The sequence below is a fragment of the Microcaecilia unicolor genome, chromosome 11, assembly GCF_901765095.1.
Source record: "Microcaecilia unicolor chromosome 11, aMicUni1.1, whole genome shotgun sequence".
NCBI classification, from domain to species: Eukaryota; Metazoa; Chordata; class Amphibia; order Gymnophiona; family Siphonopidae; genus Microcaecilia; species Microcaecilia unicolor.
Genome location: NC_044041.1, coordinates 31,742,927 through 31,761,359, shown reverse-complemented (window position 1 = coordinate 31,761,359; position 18,433 = coordinate 31,742,927). Strand labels below are relative to the sequence as shown.

The window sequence follows — 18,433 nt, the reverse complement described above, 5'->3', positions numbered from 1 at the left end:
TATCCAGTAACATATTGCAGAGCTTAATTACACATTGTTTTCAGTCTTCTGGTCATTATTTTCATGGAGTGCACTCCTGTTCTTCTATTGTGTAGAAGGCTAAAACAAACAATCCCTATTTAACCATCCCCATCTCAGTAATTTTTTCTCCAAGTTGAAGAGCCCTAATCTGTATGGTATTTTTTTTGTAATAAAGATGTTCTATCCCCTTTATAATTTTTATCACCCTTCTCAGAATTTTTTTTTAACTTTCTTAGATGGGGCAACTAGAACTGCACACAGTACTGAAGGTGTGATCACACTGGAAACCTAAACAAATGCCATATTCAGAATCCAGAGCTCTGCCTGCCACTTGGCTCCTGCAAGTGAAAAGGGGATCATTTTTGAGAATGCTACCATGGAGAGTCTAGGATTTCAGCTATCTACCTAAAAGCCTAAATGTGGCTTCCAGAACCTCCATCCTGCACTTTCCTATGTTGCTGGTACCAAGACAGCTCCTCCCCAATACTATCTGGAACCCTATACAGATAATTCATAAAGTCTACCACCTTTGTACCAGGCAAGCAAATTACCAAGTGATCCTCACTCCCACCAGTTATCTACAGTACATTCCTAATGATGGCTGAATAGACAGTTATAACAGCCGTGGTAAAAACTCCCTCTTGGACATACACTTGTGGAGAGACATCCTCAGATACTGCATCACCTGGAAGCCAGATCCTGACTACAGGATCACTTCCTGCCACATCAAGGTGAGTCTCTCCTTCCAGGTGACCTTCCTCCTCCAAGGCAGGACAAAGGTTGTCCCAGAATGATGGTGAGACTTTTCTACTACATCCCTAAGAGCATTCTCTATATAGCTCTCTGTCTACCTCAGCTCCTCCAAGCCTGTTATAACCTTAAGAAAATGGACTCCTTCCTTGACAGCTAGGAGTCCTTTGCACACAGTCTCTGTACTAAAAAGAAATTGTGTAGCCTACTCATTTACTTTGAAACTATAACTATATGCACAGACTTATTTCATTTGGGGAGATGGGGATGTGAAAGAAGGAGGCGTGGGAGCCCAAAATAATTCATGCAGATTCCAGAAAGGAATACAAATTATTTTTATGCATTGTCCTCCAGTTTACAAACCATCTGTTTTAATGTAATCTGCTTTGGACTCTATTGACTTGTATGGGCAGAACACAAAAATTTTAAATTAAATTATATCTACTTTCATTCTCAGGTTTGCTGTCTTTTACTAAACTATAAGCTTCAAAGAGTAGGGATCATCAGCTGTGACTCTGTACAGTGCAGCATCTGATATGTGCTATACAAAATCACATTATCACAGATGGTATGAGCCAAAGAACAAATCCTTCCCTATAAAAGACTCATCCGAAGGTTTAGCTCTACTGAACATCCATCCTGGATACATTACAACAGATAACATGGTACTGGTAGTGATGCATTCCCAGCCAAAATCGGAGACACTTCCGGTGGGCTAGAAGTATCGGGATGTGAGTATATGCATCCTTCAAGTCCAGAGAGCATAGCCAATCATTTTTCTGAATCACTGGTAGAAGAACGCCCAGGAAAACCATCATGAACTTTTGACCAGAAATTTGTTCAAGGCCCTTTGGTCTAGGATGGGATAGAATCCCAGCCCTTCCTCCCCTGGTGGAACAGACTTGACCGAATGGGCCTTTAGAAGGGTGGAAAGTTCCTCTGTAAGTACCTGCTTGTGCTGAGAGCTGAGGTAGTGAGCTCTTGGTGAGCAATCTGGAGGTTTTTGAAGTCAATTGAGGACGTATCTGAGGTGGACTATTTGAAGAACCCACTGGTCAGCAATAACAAGGGGCCACCTTTCGTAGAAAAACTTCAGTCTCCCCCCAACTGGCAAATCATCTGGGACCGACACTTTTACCAAGGTCCGTCCCAGATGACTTGCCAGGAGCCAATCAAAAGCTCATCCCTTGCTTTGACTGGGGAGCAGCAGGGGCCTTAGGCGCACACTGTTGATGAGAACAAGCGCACTGGGGTTGAGCCTGAACAGGCTGGCGAAAAGTGGTGGTGTACCTATGTCTCTGCGAGTAGTATACCCCTCCTCGACTTGCCAAAAGACCTCCTAGATGAAAAAGCTGATGCTGAAGGTGCCCAACGGGAAAGAGAAGAGATGGTATCAGTGTGTTTCTTGATTTGGTCAGTGACCTCCTCAACCTTCTCTCCAAAAAGGTAATCCCCATGGCATGGGGCATCCACCAACTTTTGTTGAACAGACTGTTCCAAGTAAGAAACATGCAGCCATGAGAGTACAAGCATTGCTATACTTTCAGCAGCGATCCTGGATGCCACATCAAAGGTGTATAGGCGCCCTTGGCCAAGAACTTATGAACACCTCCTGTTGCTTGGCCAACTGGCGTACCGGCTTGGCCTGCTCCAATTGAAAAGAGTCTACCAAATCCAACAGCTTACTCGCCAAAACTCACAAGTACACGTTAATAAAGAGCTTGCACGATTGGATAAGAGCCAAGAGCATTGAGGCCTGAAACATCTTCTTCCCAAAAGAGTCCAAGGTCCTAGCTTCTCTGATTGAGGGCACCGAGGCATTATATCTAGAACTCTCCTGGCCCTTTTGAGAGCGGATTCCACCACCATGGAATTGTGAGGCAACTGGGGCCTATCAAAACCAGGTGTGCTGTGGAGCCAATACATGGTGTCAATCTAATTAGGCAGGACAGGGACTGACAGAGGGAACTCCCAGTTCTTATCGAGAACTTCGTTGAGTACCTCATGGAGAGGGACAGTCACAGCTTCCCTAGGAGGGAGCTCATAGTCCAGGACCTTAAGCATCTTAGTCCTGGGCTCATCCTTCACTTCCAAACAAAAAGGAATAGTCTCAGCCATTTCCTTTACAAAAGAAGGGCATGAAAGGCTCTCCGAAGGAGACTTTCTCCTTTTAAGAGGAGGGGAGGGTTCAGAGGGGATGCCATAGGACTCATCCTCTGAAAAGTACCTTGGATCTTTCTCCGATTCCCATGAGCGTTTCTCGTTGGTGTCAGACAGAAACTCCTCGTGGAAGGGCTGAGACCGAGCTTGCCTCGACTTAGAGGACCCATGTCCCTGAAAGGGGTGTTGAGGAGTCGGCTCCAACCTCAACTCCAGCGAAGCTTCCTCCACTTACATCAAAGGGGTATTGGCTTGAGTGGCAGTCGACGCTGGTGCCGCACACGGCGCCAGAGGATGCACTGCTAGCTGAGGGCCAAGCAGGGCCACAACAGGAGGTATGGTAGGCACAAGCGACCCTGATACTGATGCACACTGTTGCAAAAGGCCATCCAGCAGGTCAGGGAGCAAGGCCAAGATACACTCATCGAGGGCCGACCCTGGGAAAAGCTGGAGCACCAGCTCTGAGACAGGCTGCAGAACTGATGGGGCCAAGACGGGAGATCGGTCCTGACTACCTAGAGACAGATGCATCAGTATCTCCTGTATAGAGGGGGAATGATCCTCCCAGCGCTGGCACTTCTTGGGTGTAACATCCATCAACGCCCCAGAGTAACGGGCACCCGAGGACAACCAATGCTTCTTGGCCTTTGCCCAAAGATCAGTGCTGAGACTCCTTGGTGCCGAAGAGGATGAAGTCGAATCCTCACTTTGCCTCAGGGTTGGGTCCGACACTGGTCAGTTCCAGAGGCCCCTGTACAGCAGCCGGCATCAAGACAGGTGGAGACCCACCCAATATACTACTGCTCCCAGAGTATGAGTCTCAAAGAAGCTATGTGCACATATACACCCGATGCAGTCTTCAATGTCAATCTCAATGTTGAGGACTCGGACCTGGCTCCAAAATTCCTCTTGGAGTTGAGCCTCTCTGGATGAGTCTTCTTCTTCATCCGAAGACAAAGGACATAGTTGGAAGGGCTATGGTAGGGCCCTTATCACTGAACACACCAAGAATGTGTCTACCAGAGATCGTCCAAATGGATTGGGAAAAGCTTAAAGCCACTGGGAACTTTAGTAGACATGAACAGAAAAACTTCCAAAGCCAAATCAAAGGACGCGATGGTGCCTGTTAAAAGGGGCAAGGCACCACAAAAAAATCAAGGGAAAGACCCGACTGTAAATTAGGCCTAAATGCGGTCTAAGTCACGGAAAAAGAAAAACTTAAAAATTGGAAAAAAAGAAACTAACAAAATACGGGAAGAGAGGGGACACAAGCCTGACAAGGCACAAAAAAAAAAAAAAAAGATCTAAAAAGGCACAAAAAAAGAAGCTCTTTCGAACCGAGCATAAGGAGAAACTACAGAGATGCAGTCCTCTCCTCACCATGGTAGAAAAACAACTGTGGTATCCACACCCTCATTGCAGGCAGGAAGGCACTCACGAATGCACAGTGGAGCAATTTCTCACACTCCACGAAGTTCTCTAAAGCTTGTTATACGCTCCGGACTGGGCAATGTGGCGTCTCATTATCTACTTGTGAGAAGATAAGGCTTGCTTGTCCTCAGAATATCTTCGCATTCTCCAAGGACAAGCAGGTCAATAATTCTCATGTGTGGAAATCCCTAGCTACCAGGCTCAACGAAAAAAACAGCAGCAGCCAACTGAAACTCACAACGGCGAGGTCAATACACAGATAAACCTGAAACTATACACAAACTGAGTGAGAGTGCAGCCTGGAACAGAACAAAATGGGCCTAGGGTGATGGAGTTGGATTCTAGGTGGCAAAAATATTCTGCAGCATTGTCTGTTCAAACTGACTATTGTGTCGGGTGTCCTGCTCAAGGCAGTAGTGAGATGTGAGGCTGACCTCAAATGGGCTACCGACGCAGCCATGGATCTAACATTATGAGCCTTGACATTATTATTATTATTAGCATTTCTATAGCGCTACCAGACGCACGAAGCGCTGAACACCTGACACAGAGAGACATGATCCTTTAAAGTCAGCCCGGCCTGGGAATAAGCGAAGGAAATGGAATCTGCTAGCCAATTGGAAACTGTATGTTTCCCAATGGCGACTCCCATCCTATTGGGATCAAAAGAAACAAAAAGTTGAGTGGACTACCTGTGGGTCCTTGTCCACTCCAAGTAAAAGGCAATGATCGCTTGCAGTCCAAAGTATGCTGTGCGCTTTTGCCAGGATGGGCATGAGGCTTGGGAAAGAATGGTGGCAAGTTAATCAACTGGTTCAGATGGAACTCCGACACAACCTTAAGCAAGAACTTAGGGTGTGTGCGGAGAACTACTCTGTTATGATGAAACTTAGTATAAGGTGGATCTGTCACTAGGGCCTGAAGCTCACTGACCCTACGAGATGAAGTAACAGCCACCAAAAACAAGACTTTCCAGGTCGTCAAGTACTTCAGATGACAGGAATCAAGTGGCTTGAAAGGAGCTTTCATCAGCTGGGTAAGGACAACGTTGAGGTCCCATGACACAGGTGGAGCTTTCACAGGGGGCTTTGTCAACAGCAAACAAATCGAACAACTAGAGGCTGTCCAGAGATGAGTTTATCCTCTACAGATCTTGAGACCACACTCAGAGAGGTTTAGAAGGTATTCAAGCAGGGCCTGTGTTCAACAGTAAATAGGATCTAGGGCCTTGCTCTCACACCAGACAGCAAACCTCCTCCATTTGAAAGAGTAACATCTCTTAGTAGAATCTTTCCTGGAAACCAGCAAAACCTTGGAGACAACCTCTGGAAGATTTAAGGAAGCAACTTCTAAGCTCTCAACAACCAAGCTGTGAGGGCCAGAGACTGGAGGGTGGGCTGTAGAAGAGACCCTTCGTTCTCTGTGATGTGGGTCAGAAAACACTTCAATCTTCAAGGTTCTTCAGAGGATAACTCCACAAGAAGAGGGAACCAGATCTGCCTGGGCCAGTATGGGCAGGACATTGGTCCCACAGTCCTGCTTGAGTTTCAGCAAAATCTTCCCCTATAGAGGTATGGGAGGATATGCACACTGAAGACCCATCCTCCAATGAAGGAGGAAGGCATCTGATGGGCCTGGAGCCTGTAACAGTACTGGGGGACTTTGTGATTGAACTGAGTGGCAAAGAGATCCAAAGAACGGGTGCCCCACAGTTCTTGTGCGCAAAGCCCATGCTGAGGAACCCCTCGTGTGGTTGCATAACTCTGCTCAGTCTGTAAGCCACACTGTTGAATTTGCCTACCAGATAAGTGGCTTTGAGAAGCATCTCATGCCGTGCTACCCAATGCCATATCTGGACGGTCTCTTGACAAGGATACCATAGGACTATTCCTCTGAGAAGTACCGTGGATCTTCATCAGACTCTCTTGAGCGCTCCTCATCGGTGTCAGCGAGAAGCTCCTCACGGGAGGGCTGAGACTAAGCCCGCCTTGACAAGAGGGAACTATGTCCTAGAGAAGGGCGTTGAGGTGTTGGCTCCAGCCTCAACTACAATGAAGCTTCCTCCACCGACGTCGAGGAGATACCAACACAGGCAACAGTCGATGCCAAGGCTCCAAGCGGTATTGGCCTGGAGACCTCACTGCAGGCTGAAAGCCATGTGGGGCAGCAGCAAGAGGTGTGGCAGGTGCAAGCACCCCAGATGCCGATGCTCTCTAATGTATGAACCCCACCAAAAGCTCAGAGAGTAAGGCCCAGAGGCACTAGTCAATGGCTAACGTCAAGAAAGGATGGGGTGTCTGTGTAGAGATAGGCTGCTGAATAGCCGAGGCAAGAGCGGGTGCCTGCTCCTGGTTGCAAAGAGACCCATGCACCAGAACCTCTTGTATGGAGGGGGAGGGATCCTCCCAGCTCCGATGCTTCCTAGGTACCGAGTGTTCCCTCGGTGCTCCAGAGCTCCCGGCACTGTGCGTCGAGGGCAATCGATCTCGGTGCTTCTTGGGCTTCCCTCAGTGCCGACGAGGATGTCAAATCCTAACATCATCCTGACCAGTCCTGGGAGGAAGGGCCTGCACAGTAACCTGCATCAATGTGACTCTCAATGCTGATGCCGATACTGATGTCGAGGCTTCGGACCTGGCTCCAAAACGTGTTTCCCATTGAGCATCTCTGGCCAACCAGTTTCTTTTCTTCATATGAAGACAAAGAACACAGTTAGAAGGGGAATGCTCAGGCCCCAAACACTGAAGACACCAAGAATGAGTGTCCTTGCCAGAGGTGGTCCTATTGCACCGTCTGCAGCATTTAAAGCCACTGGTACTTTCCTTCAATGACACGGAAGGAAAAACAGCCATGGCCAAATCAAAAGACTTAAAGGTGCCGAAAAAAAGAGGTAAAAACACCAGAAAAAAAAGATAGGAAAGCCCGACCAAAGCTTAGGCCTCAGTGCGGCATACTGAACGCAGTAAAAACAAAGGAAACTTAAAAGAGGGCAAAAATAACCTAAACTTTAAAGGAAAGAGTGGGGGGGGGGGGGGGGGGGGGAAGAGAACCCTGAAAAAGAGAAGGGTAAAATAAAAAAATAAAAGAACCAGAAAGGCACAAGAAAATTTGCTGTCAAAGCAATCCCAAACAGGCTGTGTAGCAGTAAAAAAATGACATTCTCTCCTCACTGCAGAGAACTGCAGATATCACGTTCTCGCCGTGGGCAGGAAGGCACTCATGCATGTGCAGTGGGAGAACAGCGCGTGCTTTTAAAGTTCTATTTAGCTTTCTCAAGCTGCAGACCAGGCAACACGGACCGTGTTACCCACGTGTGAGAATTTTGACCTGCTTGTCCTCAGAGAATACATCTACCAGACCCTGGAAGGGCAGTTCATTGTCTGCTTCATTTCAAACCTTCGGATCAAACTGGCAACTTATCTTTTTGCGGAAAGTAAACTGGCTCTAGCACAAGCCTGGAAATAACCCTCCTTGCCTTCACGGCTAGAATATTGCAAAAAATGAAAAAAAAAATTTTTTTCAAATGTCAAAATTGACGGCAATGAGACATGGACATCTACCTAAACTTTATAAAGCTTGGAGTATTTATGAGACTTGGAAAGCCTCACCAGGATAAGAGCTATGATGAGACAATCTCTGTCATTGGGATACTGTGAATAAATCTAAAATACAAAACCTGTTGCTCTGAAGGCTTTGCTTTGTGCATCTGGCAACACAAAAGTTCCTTTGAGCTATGGATTCTTATTTCTCTTTAGGAGCAAGCAGAATGCTGGGAAACGCTTCCTATAACTCTGAAAGACTCCACAAGATGTTAAAAGATAAACAACAAATCATTATTCTTCTCACAAAGGAGGCTAAATGGCAAACGTATATTTCCACGATGGAAGTTACTTATTTGCCCACAGTAACGGGATATATAGGCCATATTGTAACCATTTGAATTTTACACAGATTGCTTTAAAATTACTTGCCCAGTTCAAACTGAAGAAAGTTTAATGCTACCCACCTCAGAGACAGAACCATATTCTCTGGATCACACCCATCATAAGGTACCTCCTTCATGGAACATAAAAGCCCCAGTTCTTTAAGTTTGCTCTAAATAAGAAAATGGTTCCGAAAGAGAAATTAGGATATTGCATCCAATTTGTTCTTTAATCAACTTAACCAAAAGCCATATACATTCTGCTGATTTCAAAAGTGTCATCTTTTAAGCATATAAAGAATTCAAACGACCAAGGCTGCCAAGGACCTGCCTTTCAGGATTTGCGAACAGCATTCTAAACACTTTTGGCATAACAAACACACCAGGTATTCAGAGTGCTGACACACCAACTGAGCACTGCACTGGAGCTGACACGGTGAAATATCTAATAATGTCAATTTGCTCAATATGTTCAAAATTTAATTTAGAACTTATATCAAGTAGAGGAGTGTGGTAGCCGTGTTAGTCCACTCTTAAGGTTATCAATAGAAATCAAACAAAATAAAACATGGAAAAGAAAATAAGATGATACCTTTTTTTATTGGACATAACTTAATACATTTCTTGATTAGCTTTCGAAGGTTGCCCTTCTTCGTCAGATCGGAAATAAGCAAATGTGCTAGCTGACAGCGTATATAAGTGAAAACATTCAAGCATTACTATGACAGTCTGACAGGGTGGGAGGATGGGGGTGGGTCGGAGTGTTTTAATATAGGGGTTCAGAGACCTCAAATCTGACTCCATCTCTAAGTAGCACTAGTACTGAGGTAATCAAGAAGTTGTGAAGTTCTAAAAGGAATTGCCACTAAGAGAGACGATAGGTCTAAGGAAAAGATACCAGCCTTATGACAAACTGGATTTAGATTACAATGCAGCGAAAGATAGCCTGATACAGCAAAAGCATTTACACTTACAGCCTTTGATCATTAAGTGAAATCCACAGAACATCATTTGGGATGAGGAATTTATTTGCCAAGATACAAGTCAAATCAGTGATTGACAACAGGCACGTACAATCAATTAATTATAGGAATATAATAATCCAGCTGCAAACAGGTGTTAATTAGTTCCTAATCTTTTATAATTTCTTTTACCAATTAAAGGTTTTACAAGGGAAAGCAATTAGGTAATTTGTCAATTCTGCTGGTCACATTGGTTTCCCTTGGAAAGAGAGAGTGGCAACCCTTCTATCTAGCTTAAACCAGGAAATACTCTGATTTTTATAGGTGCCCTCAGGATATGGATAATATGACATTAGATATACCTGATTGGATCTATGCTAATGTCATGGTTACCACTGATTGGCTCATACTAATGAGTAGCTTTTATCTTGCTAACATGGTTTTGTCTTTAGCTCGCTGGACCACAAATCTTAAGCAAGACCATGGCTAACCACAATGTCACTCTGTCCTTTGGACCCCCACCTTTGTGTTTCCTGTTCTCTTTAGAGCTCCAACACTGGGAGTTCAAGCAAGAGTCACTCAGGCCTGTAAGCTTTTCCCTCATTTTAGAGCCTGAACCAAAGTCTAGGCAGGGGACCAAGGCTCATGGCTGTAGCATTTTTATACAGGAGGTATGCATGGGGACATCAAAGCATATCACTGATATTCTAACAGGATATTCCCATTACCACCAGTACTGGCCTTCCGACAGCCACCCAACTTAAAACAAAAGCTAATCAGAAGTAAACTTCCATCACAGACTGAAAAGGAACAGAAGGGGCACACTTCCCTGTAATTTATCCAGTTGCAAACTATGCCAAAACATTTCACAGGACCCCACAGGAAAGATATTCAACATAAAGGGATCTTTCACTTGCTCATCTTCCAATGTGGTATATATCATTCAGTGTAAAAAATGTAACGAAGAATACTATATTGGAGAAACAGGCCAGATGCTTAAGACAAGATTCAATTTACATAGACATCACATGAACAATACTGGTGCCAGTAGGGTTCCCACGCCTGTTGGTCAACATTATACAGGACCAGGACACTGTACCAGTGACTTCACAGTGAGAATCCTGAAAGGTAACTTTAAAACCATACAAGAACGTAAGACCTTTGAAGTCAGAATGATTGAATATTTTAACACCCAACAGAAAGGACTTAACAAGGATCTGGGGTTCCTAGCCCATTATAAACCATAAAGCTGTATGTCTCTGTTGATCACCCTCCCCTCACCTATCCACACCCATCCTGTTAGAATATCAATGATATGCTTTGATGTCCCCATGCATACCTCCGACCCACCCCCATCCTCCCACCCTGTCAGACTGTCATAGTAATGCTTGAATGTTTTCACTTATATACACTGTCAGCTAGCACATTTGCTTATTTCCGATCTGACGAAGAAGGGCAACCTTCGAAAGCTAATCAAGAAATGTATTAAGTTATGTCCAATAAAAAAGGTATCATCTTATTTTCTTTTCCATGTTTTATTTTGTTTGATTTCTAATGATGAACTTATATCACAAAACCATTCCCTCTATAGAGTATATCTTGCCTTTTTTTTTTATTGTACATGTAATTTGCCTTCAGTTTAGCCACCTACCTATTTATCCTAACTGACTATGTACTACCCATCTTTTCCCCTCAGCTATATAAGTAAGATGTTTCATTGTATTGAAGGAACAGCACTGCATCATATTTATATTACTCAAATGTTCTAATACATGCTTATTAGATGTTTCATTGGTATTATGCCAACATCAAATTATATTTGAATGTTCTTCCATGCTATTATGGTATTGTTTGCTTTGTACTGACATTTATCATATTTCTATGATTGTTCTACAATGCTGTTAAATGTGTACATTTCTGATACTGTATCATATTAAATCTATTACTAGGTTTCAATTTGCCATTTCCAAATTTACCTCATTGATTGTATTTATGCTTATGTTTATTTTACTATTGTTAAAAGTGTAAGTTTTATGTTAAACTGTACCTGCTATACAGAGTCTTGGGTAAATCTCTTCATAAAGACGATTAATAAATCCCAAAAAATAAATAAAAATTTCACTGTATGATTGTATAATGGAAATGTAACATTCCTAGTATAATTAATATCCAAATGCAGTATTCAGAATGTTTATTTAGAATTAAATTCCCACGATATATGTAACTCATGGAAAGATCCATGGTACTCAGACTTCCTTCTCAATCACTATAAGCCTGTATGTAATTATCCTCTGTGATGCTGCTGCATCCAAAGGTATAGGAACAGATGTTAAAGCAAAACACCAATTTAACTTTCAAATCTAGATTTCCAAACTATAATATAGAATCATCATTATTTATCCAGCAATTATAAATGAAAATGCGCTTTTTTAAAAATATAAAGCATGTAGATGACTATCAAACATATTGATACAAAGCACTGGAACAATGAATGCAATCACATGAAGAAAAGCAAGCTGTATGATAATGCTCACCTCATTAAAATGATAGTCATAAAAGAATGGCAAATTGTTCTCCAGTTTTCCACTCAGGGCATCTTCCACCTCACTTTGCCACTTCTGTTCCAATTCTGCAACACTCTTGATACATGTAATATAAAACCAACATTGACTGAATATATTAAAAAAAAAAAAAAAACTATTAGCTTTCTAAAAAACATCAATAGCTTTCATGAATTACATAGTAAATAGTAGATTTACTAGTTAAAGAGCTAAACAACAACATAAATTCCCTGAATACCATTCCTTAGTATTCCTACCTGTAACTGCCTCTCCATGGCATTGAGTTTCTTGAAGGTTTCTCCTATAATTTTACACAGTAAATCGTATTCCTCAACATGCTCTTCTCGATATTGAAAGTTTATCAGGGACTGAAGAGCATCCACCAAGTTCAAGTGTTTAATTACACATGACACTACCATTTCTTCCATGACATCTGGCTGAATCACTTCCCTGTGATCAACACAGAAAGTGATCAGCAAAAATATCACTCAATGACAATATAAAAAGGCAATCTAAAATATTTCCAGAACTCAAGAAAATGGCTATGTTTGACAGAATAATTCTCTTTTTTTCACAAATGTTCTTTTCAATATATTCCTTGTAGTTAAGTTTTCCAGTCTAGATAGGGGAGGGTGATGAAGATCCATGGTATTATTCTGCAAGGCTGATAACTACAGTTACCAAAGTAAAAAAAAAAAAGTTTAATGGTAGTGTTAGACACATTTGGGGGATTCTAACATAAGAAGCAAGGACTTATGCATCAGAAAAATGAAACCTAGAGAAGGGACTCTGAAGACAGGCTCCAACAAACACTACACTAGTAAGTTACTCTAAAATTTGGTGCAGATACACACTGCTGCCAAAGCACTGCAGAGGCATCTTTGTTCACTACCACTAGTGGTGTCACTATTGGTACTGCTGCAAGGGATGGGAAGAGGAGAGGGTTAAGAGAGAACTCGTGCACAAAAATGTTACAGCCATAACCAACTTATCTGAATCTGTTTACAAATCTATGTGGGATGTAAAGAACAATTCACAAAGAAACTCCAGATCGCTCAAAACACAGCAGCCAGGTGGATATTTGGTAAAACACGATTCGAAAGTGCCAAACTCCTCTGAGAAAAGCTGCACTGGCTCCCAATGAAAGAACGTATTGCTTTCAAAATCTGCACCCTGGTCCACAAAATTATCTACGGCGGAGTCCCAGGCTACATGACAGATCTCATAGATCTACCAACCAGAAACACAACCAGATCATCACGAACATACCTAAACCTCCACTATCCAAACTGCAAAGGACTCAACTACAAAACAACCTATGCATCCAGCTTTTCCTGTATAAGCACACAATTATGGAACGAACTGCCAAAAGTTGTGAAAACAATCTACGACCATCTAAACTTCAGGAAATCACTAAAAACCAACCTGTTCAAAAAGACATACCCTACTGACCCAACATAAATGCCTACACTCTGCAACACAGCAAAACCAAAGCTCGTAATGGACACTATATAACCTCTCCTCTCTTCAATCTCCATTGTGCCTGAACCTTAATCGACCACATCACCACCATGTATTTGTTTCTCTACTGGACTTGGCGAACGCCTTTACGGTACTATGTAAGCCACATTGAGCCTGCAAATAGGTGGGAAAATGTGGGATACATATGTAACAAATAAATAAATAAATAAATAAAATTGTTATATGAACTCCAAACATCCAGATTCCACTCTGCAGGGTAAGGTTCATAAGAGTTACATGACCAGAAAGCACTAGACATTTAAGTATTAAGGCAAAACGTAGCAAAGCACACCCTAAACAAATCTGAAAATACACATACATAAATCTGAAGACACAACAATATTAATAACCAGTTATATGATGTTAGTGAAACAGAGGCGAGGAGAAGCATTACACACATACTTTATACTGGGTCTGAACTGAGGTCGGGCACGTCCAGATATTTCCCTGAGCTTTATCATGATTCCAGGAGGTAGCCGAATCCTTGGCAGATCAAAATAATTGCCTACTGGAGGCACTAATATATCAGCAGGATATATGAATTCTCTGTCTTCTTCTATGGTAAGAGGAAGCGGAGGAGAAGGGCTTGGAGTAAGAGCAGGAGATATTGCACCATAGCTTCTACTTGCCACTGACACCTAGAAAAAAAGAAAAAAAAAGACAGAAGTGAATGAAGATACACTGGAAGCTGATTTGGTTTTCTTCCCAAACATGACTCGTAACTCACCTATGTATCAATAGCATAGCCAGACCCAGTTTTTAGGAACGTCTGGGTGGGCACCAGATTATAATGGTTTGAGCTGTGCAAGTTATACTCTTTATCTAAAATAATGCCTTAGAGTTTGTCTGACAACAGATTTCTAAGTAAACAGTTTGCGGACAGTTACAACATAACGACAAAGAAAAAGGTACACCCGCACTGAGAGGCATAATCGAATGGGGCGCCCATGTTTTCCTGAGGGCATCCTCGCAGGACGTCCTCGTGAAGGGGCAGGGAAACCCGTATTATCGAAACAAGATGGGCGGCCATCTTTCGTTTCGATAATACAGTCAGGGACGCCCAAATCCCAACATTTAGTCGACCTTAGAGATGGTCATCCCCCAGTTTTCAGCGATAATGGAAACCAAGGACGCCTATCTCAGAAACGACCAAATCCAAGCCCTTTGGTCGAGGGAGGAGCCAGCATTCATAGTGCACTAGACCCCTCACATGCCAGGACACCAACCAGGCACCCTAGGGGCCACTGCAGTGGACTTCACAAATTGCTCCCAGGTGCATAGCTCCCTTACCTTGCGTGCTGAGCCTAAATCCCCATCCAAAACCCACTCCCACGGACTGTACAACATCTACCATAGGCTTAAGGGGTGAAGGGGGTCACCTACATGTGGGTACAGTGGGTTCTGGTGGGTTTGAAGGGCTCACATTTACAACCACAAGTATAACAGGTAAGGGGGGTTGGGCCTGGGTCCGCCTGCCTGAAGTGCATTTCTGGCATCACCCAATGGGCAGTTATCTCATCAAAGGCCAGAGGGGAGAGCGTCCACTCCCCCTGCTCCAACTGGTGGCGACTGAGAAAGTCCGCTTGCACACTCTGTAACCCCACTATATGAGCCGCTGTCAAGAAAGAGAGATGAGTCTCTGCCCAACGGCACATCAGAGCCACCTCGCGCGCAAGAGGTGCACTCCTGGCTCCCCACTGATGTAGGCGACCGCCGTCACATTCTATGAAAGAACTTGAACTGGGCAACTGCAAAGAAGAGAGAAACTCCTGAAGGGCCAGACAAATCGCCCGTAACTCCAAGCGGTTGATGGACCACGACGCCTCCGTCGAAGTCCAAACGCCCTGGGCCATCTGGTGCAGGCAATGAGCCCCCCAGCCAGACAGTGACTCATCCGTGGTCACTATCTTTCAGTCCGGGGTTGCCAGAGGAATGCCCGACACCAGATTCTTTTGAATGAACCACCAGTGCAAGATTGTGTGAAGACGGGCCGAACATGGCACCCGAACCTCATAATCCTCCGAGAGAGGAGACCAACGGCTCAGAAGGTGCCACTGGAGGGGGCGCATGTGAGCTCTGGCCCATTTTACCATGTCCAAGGTGGAGGCCATGGAACCTAGAACTTGTATATAGTCCCAAGCCCGCGGGTTCGGAGTTTGAAACAGCGCTCGTAACTGAGCCTGTAACCGTTGTGCTCGAGCTGAAGGAAGAGAAACTATCCCTGTTCAGGTATCGAAGCACACCCCCAAGTATTCCAGAATTTGGGAAGGCATTACGCTGCACTCTGGGAAGTTGATCACCCAACCAAGCAACTGAAGCAACACGACCACTTTGTCAGTTGCCTGCCGACTCTACTCGAAAGAAGACGCCCGCACAAGCCAGTCGTCTAGATAGGGATGGACCTGAATCCCTTCCTTCCTGAGATAGGCCGCCACTACTACCAGGACCTTGGAAAAGGTCAGAGGCACTGTGGCTAGGCCGAAGGGCATCACTTTGAATTGAAAATTACGACCGAGCACTGCAAAGCGAAGAAAGCGCCTATGGAGAGGCCAGATTGGAATGTGTAAATAGGCCTCTTTAAGATCGAGAGAGGTCAAAAACTCCTCTGGCTGTACCGCTGCGATCACCGATCGGAGAGTTTCCATGCCGAAAAGCCAAACCCGTAAGGACCTGTTGACGCATTTCAGATCTAAGACAGGTCGCCAAGAACCGCCCTTTTTTGGCACCACAAAATAAATGGAGTATCGACCGCACCCTCTTCCTGATGGGGGTACGGGCTGGATGGCAGCCAGCTGTTGTAAGTTGAGGAGGGTGTGTTGAACGGCCTGCACCTTGGCGGAACATTTGCAAGGAGATTCCAGAAAAGAGTCTACTATTGGACGAGCCAATTCTAACTTGTAGCTGTCTCTGATAACCTCCAAGACCCATTCATCGGATGTTACCCTGGTCCACTCCACCAGGAAGGGACAGTCTGCCCCCAATAACCGGCTGGATATGGACCAGGGCTCATCATTGGGCAGATCTGGCTGCGGGCTGGTTTCTGTTACCGGAAAGGCCCGTCTGTCACCTCAAAAGGGCTGAGGCCTCTAAGAAGACCTTACTCTCTGAAAAGAGGCCCCGCGACCTGGACGATAACACCATGTATCCCTAAACTTAGGTTTAGGTCCCGCCGGTTGTACAAATGTGGACCTGTTCTAAGTCTGTCCCAAACAAAAGCTTTCCCCTAAAAGGAAGCCTTGCTAAACGTGACTTAGAAGCCACGTCTGCAGCCCAATGCCGCAACCACAGCCAGCGACGCATGGTGACCACTAGGGAAACCTTCTTCGCCAAAGCCCTCAAAAGATCATAAAGAAGATCCGCAAGGAAGGCTAAACCGAACTCCAAGGCTGGCAAAACAGCCACGAGATCTTCTGGAGAGGAGACTTTCTGCACCCATGATAAGCATGCCCGTGCCGCATAGAAGCCACAAACTGAGGCCTGCAGGGAAAGGGCCGCTACCTCAAGGGCAGCTTCAAGCAAGTCTCCAACTTAAGATCCTGAGGGTCCTTGAGCGTCGTGCACCCCTCCACAGGGAGAGTGGTTTTCTTAGTGACCACTGCATTTAAGGAATCCACCGTAGGGACCTTCAGCAAGTCTAAATCAGGAGCAGGTAGCGCGTAAAGACGCGGCATAGCTCTAGGCAACCTTAAGCCCACTGTCCGGTGTAACCCACTGCGCCAAAATAAGGATCTTCATGGCCTCATGCACGTGAAAGGAACGAGGTGGGTATTTGGTGCCAGACATAATAGAGGGCACCAGATCTGTTCCCCGACGATTCAGGGGGGAAATGGCCAAAACCTCAAAAGCCCTAACAATCAGGGAGGGAAGCTGTTCCCTGCGAAAAAGGCGGGCAGCCGTCGGATCATCCTCCTCCTCAGAGGGTAAGGTGACCTCATCTGCCAAATCCAAAGATTCTGAGGGAGAGCCCGGAGACAAAACCGGGCCATCTGTGTCAGATAGCTCCTCAGGATCCAAAATCTCCACCTGGGGACATTTTGGCAGGAAAGACTGAGAGGCTGCAGCTACCGAAGTTTGCTGAGGAAGAGTCGGGGCTGCCTGAAGAGAAGCTCCTGACTTCTTCAAAAGAAAGGCATTGTGCATTAATAAAACAAAATCTGGGGAAAAACGAACTGCAAGGGACTCCCCTGCTCCCTGTACATCGCTTCCCTCCATCGGAGTCTGTGCCACAGAAGCGCGCTGAACCTATTGTCTATCAACCGCCACATGCACTTAGCCGCCTCAGAAGGCACTGCCCCAAAACTGACTCGGCAGAACGTCTAGTTCCTCCGTATGATTAAACAAAAACAAAGTCTCTTTACCTTTTTTTTATTTTTTTTTTTTATTAGTCAGGAGAGAAAGGAAACACCTGATCGGGCCAATAGCCCCGGGCGACAGAGGAAAGGTAGGGGGAGACCGGGAGGGACCTGGCACCACCAGGTATACACCGCAAGCTGCAAACAGTCACTCAACCCCTGTCTGTGGTAACCAGATCCAAAGGACACCAGTAGCCAGATCAAACAAGAGCTGCACAGAGATGTCCCTCCACCTGCTAGATAGAGAGAATACTGAGGTTCAGCTGGCTGCACAGGTCCACATATAGCAAACCTAGGATGTTCTCTCTATCTCCATCTGCTGGTAGAGGGACACAACCCACAAGTCTCTGGATTGATCTGTGGGATGCCATGGAATGCCATTTATGCTGGTATTACACATCTAAATTTTAAAAGGCTACCATCTTTACAAAACACAGCCTCACAACTCCTTTGTAATGTAAAGAGAAGAGACCATGTTTCCCCATTACTTCATCAACTGTACTGGCTCCCTGTTGCTGCACACACTGAAGGTATTGGCTTTCAGGTTCAGAGCATTGCACACCGGGCTTCTAAACTACCTATCAACCCAATCCTTGAATGAATATAGATTGATTCTGATCTCTCTCTCTCTCGTCCGGTCCTAGAGTACCCCTTGCCAGTCAGGTTTTCTGGATACCCACAATGAATGTGCAAGAAACAGATTTGCATATAATGGAGGCAGTATATGTAAATCAAGTTCATGCATATTCATTG

The 18,433-nt window shown here is 44.7% G+C and overlaps 1 protein-coding gene across 1 annotated transcript in view; it reads right to left on the bottom strand.

Moving 5' to 3' along the window:
* Positions 1–18,433, bottom strand: part of HECTD4 (HECT domain E3 ubiquitin protein ligase 4) — a 467,625-nt gene that overhangs the window by 235,370 nt on the left and 213,822 nt on the right. Inside the window, 5 exon segments of the mRNA XM_030218637.1 lie at positions 8,369–8,457; positions 11,781–11,885; positions 12,065–12,257; positions 13,731–13,944; positions 13,947–13,966. Coding sequence (XP_030074497.1) covers positions 8,369–8,457; positions 11,781–11,885; positions 12,065–12,257; positions 13,731–13,944; positions 13,947–13,966 — 621 coding nt within the window.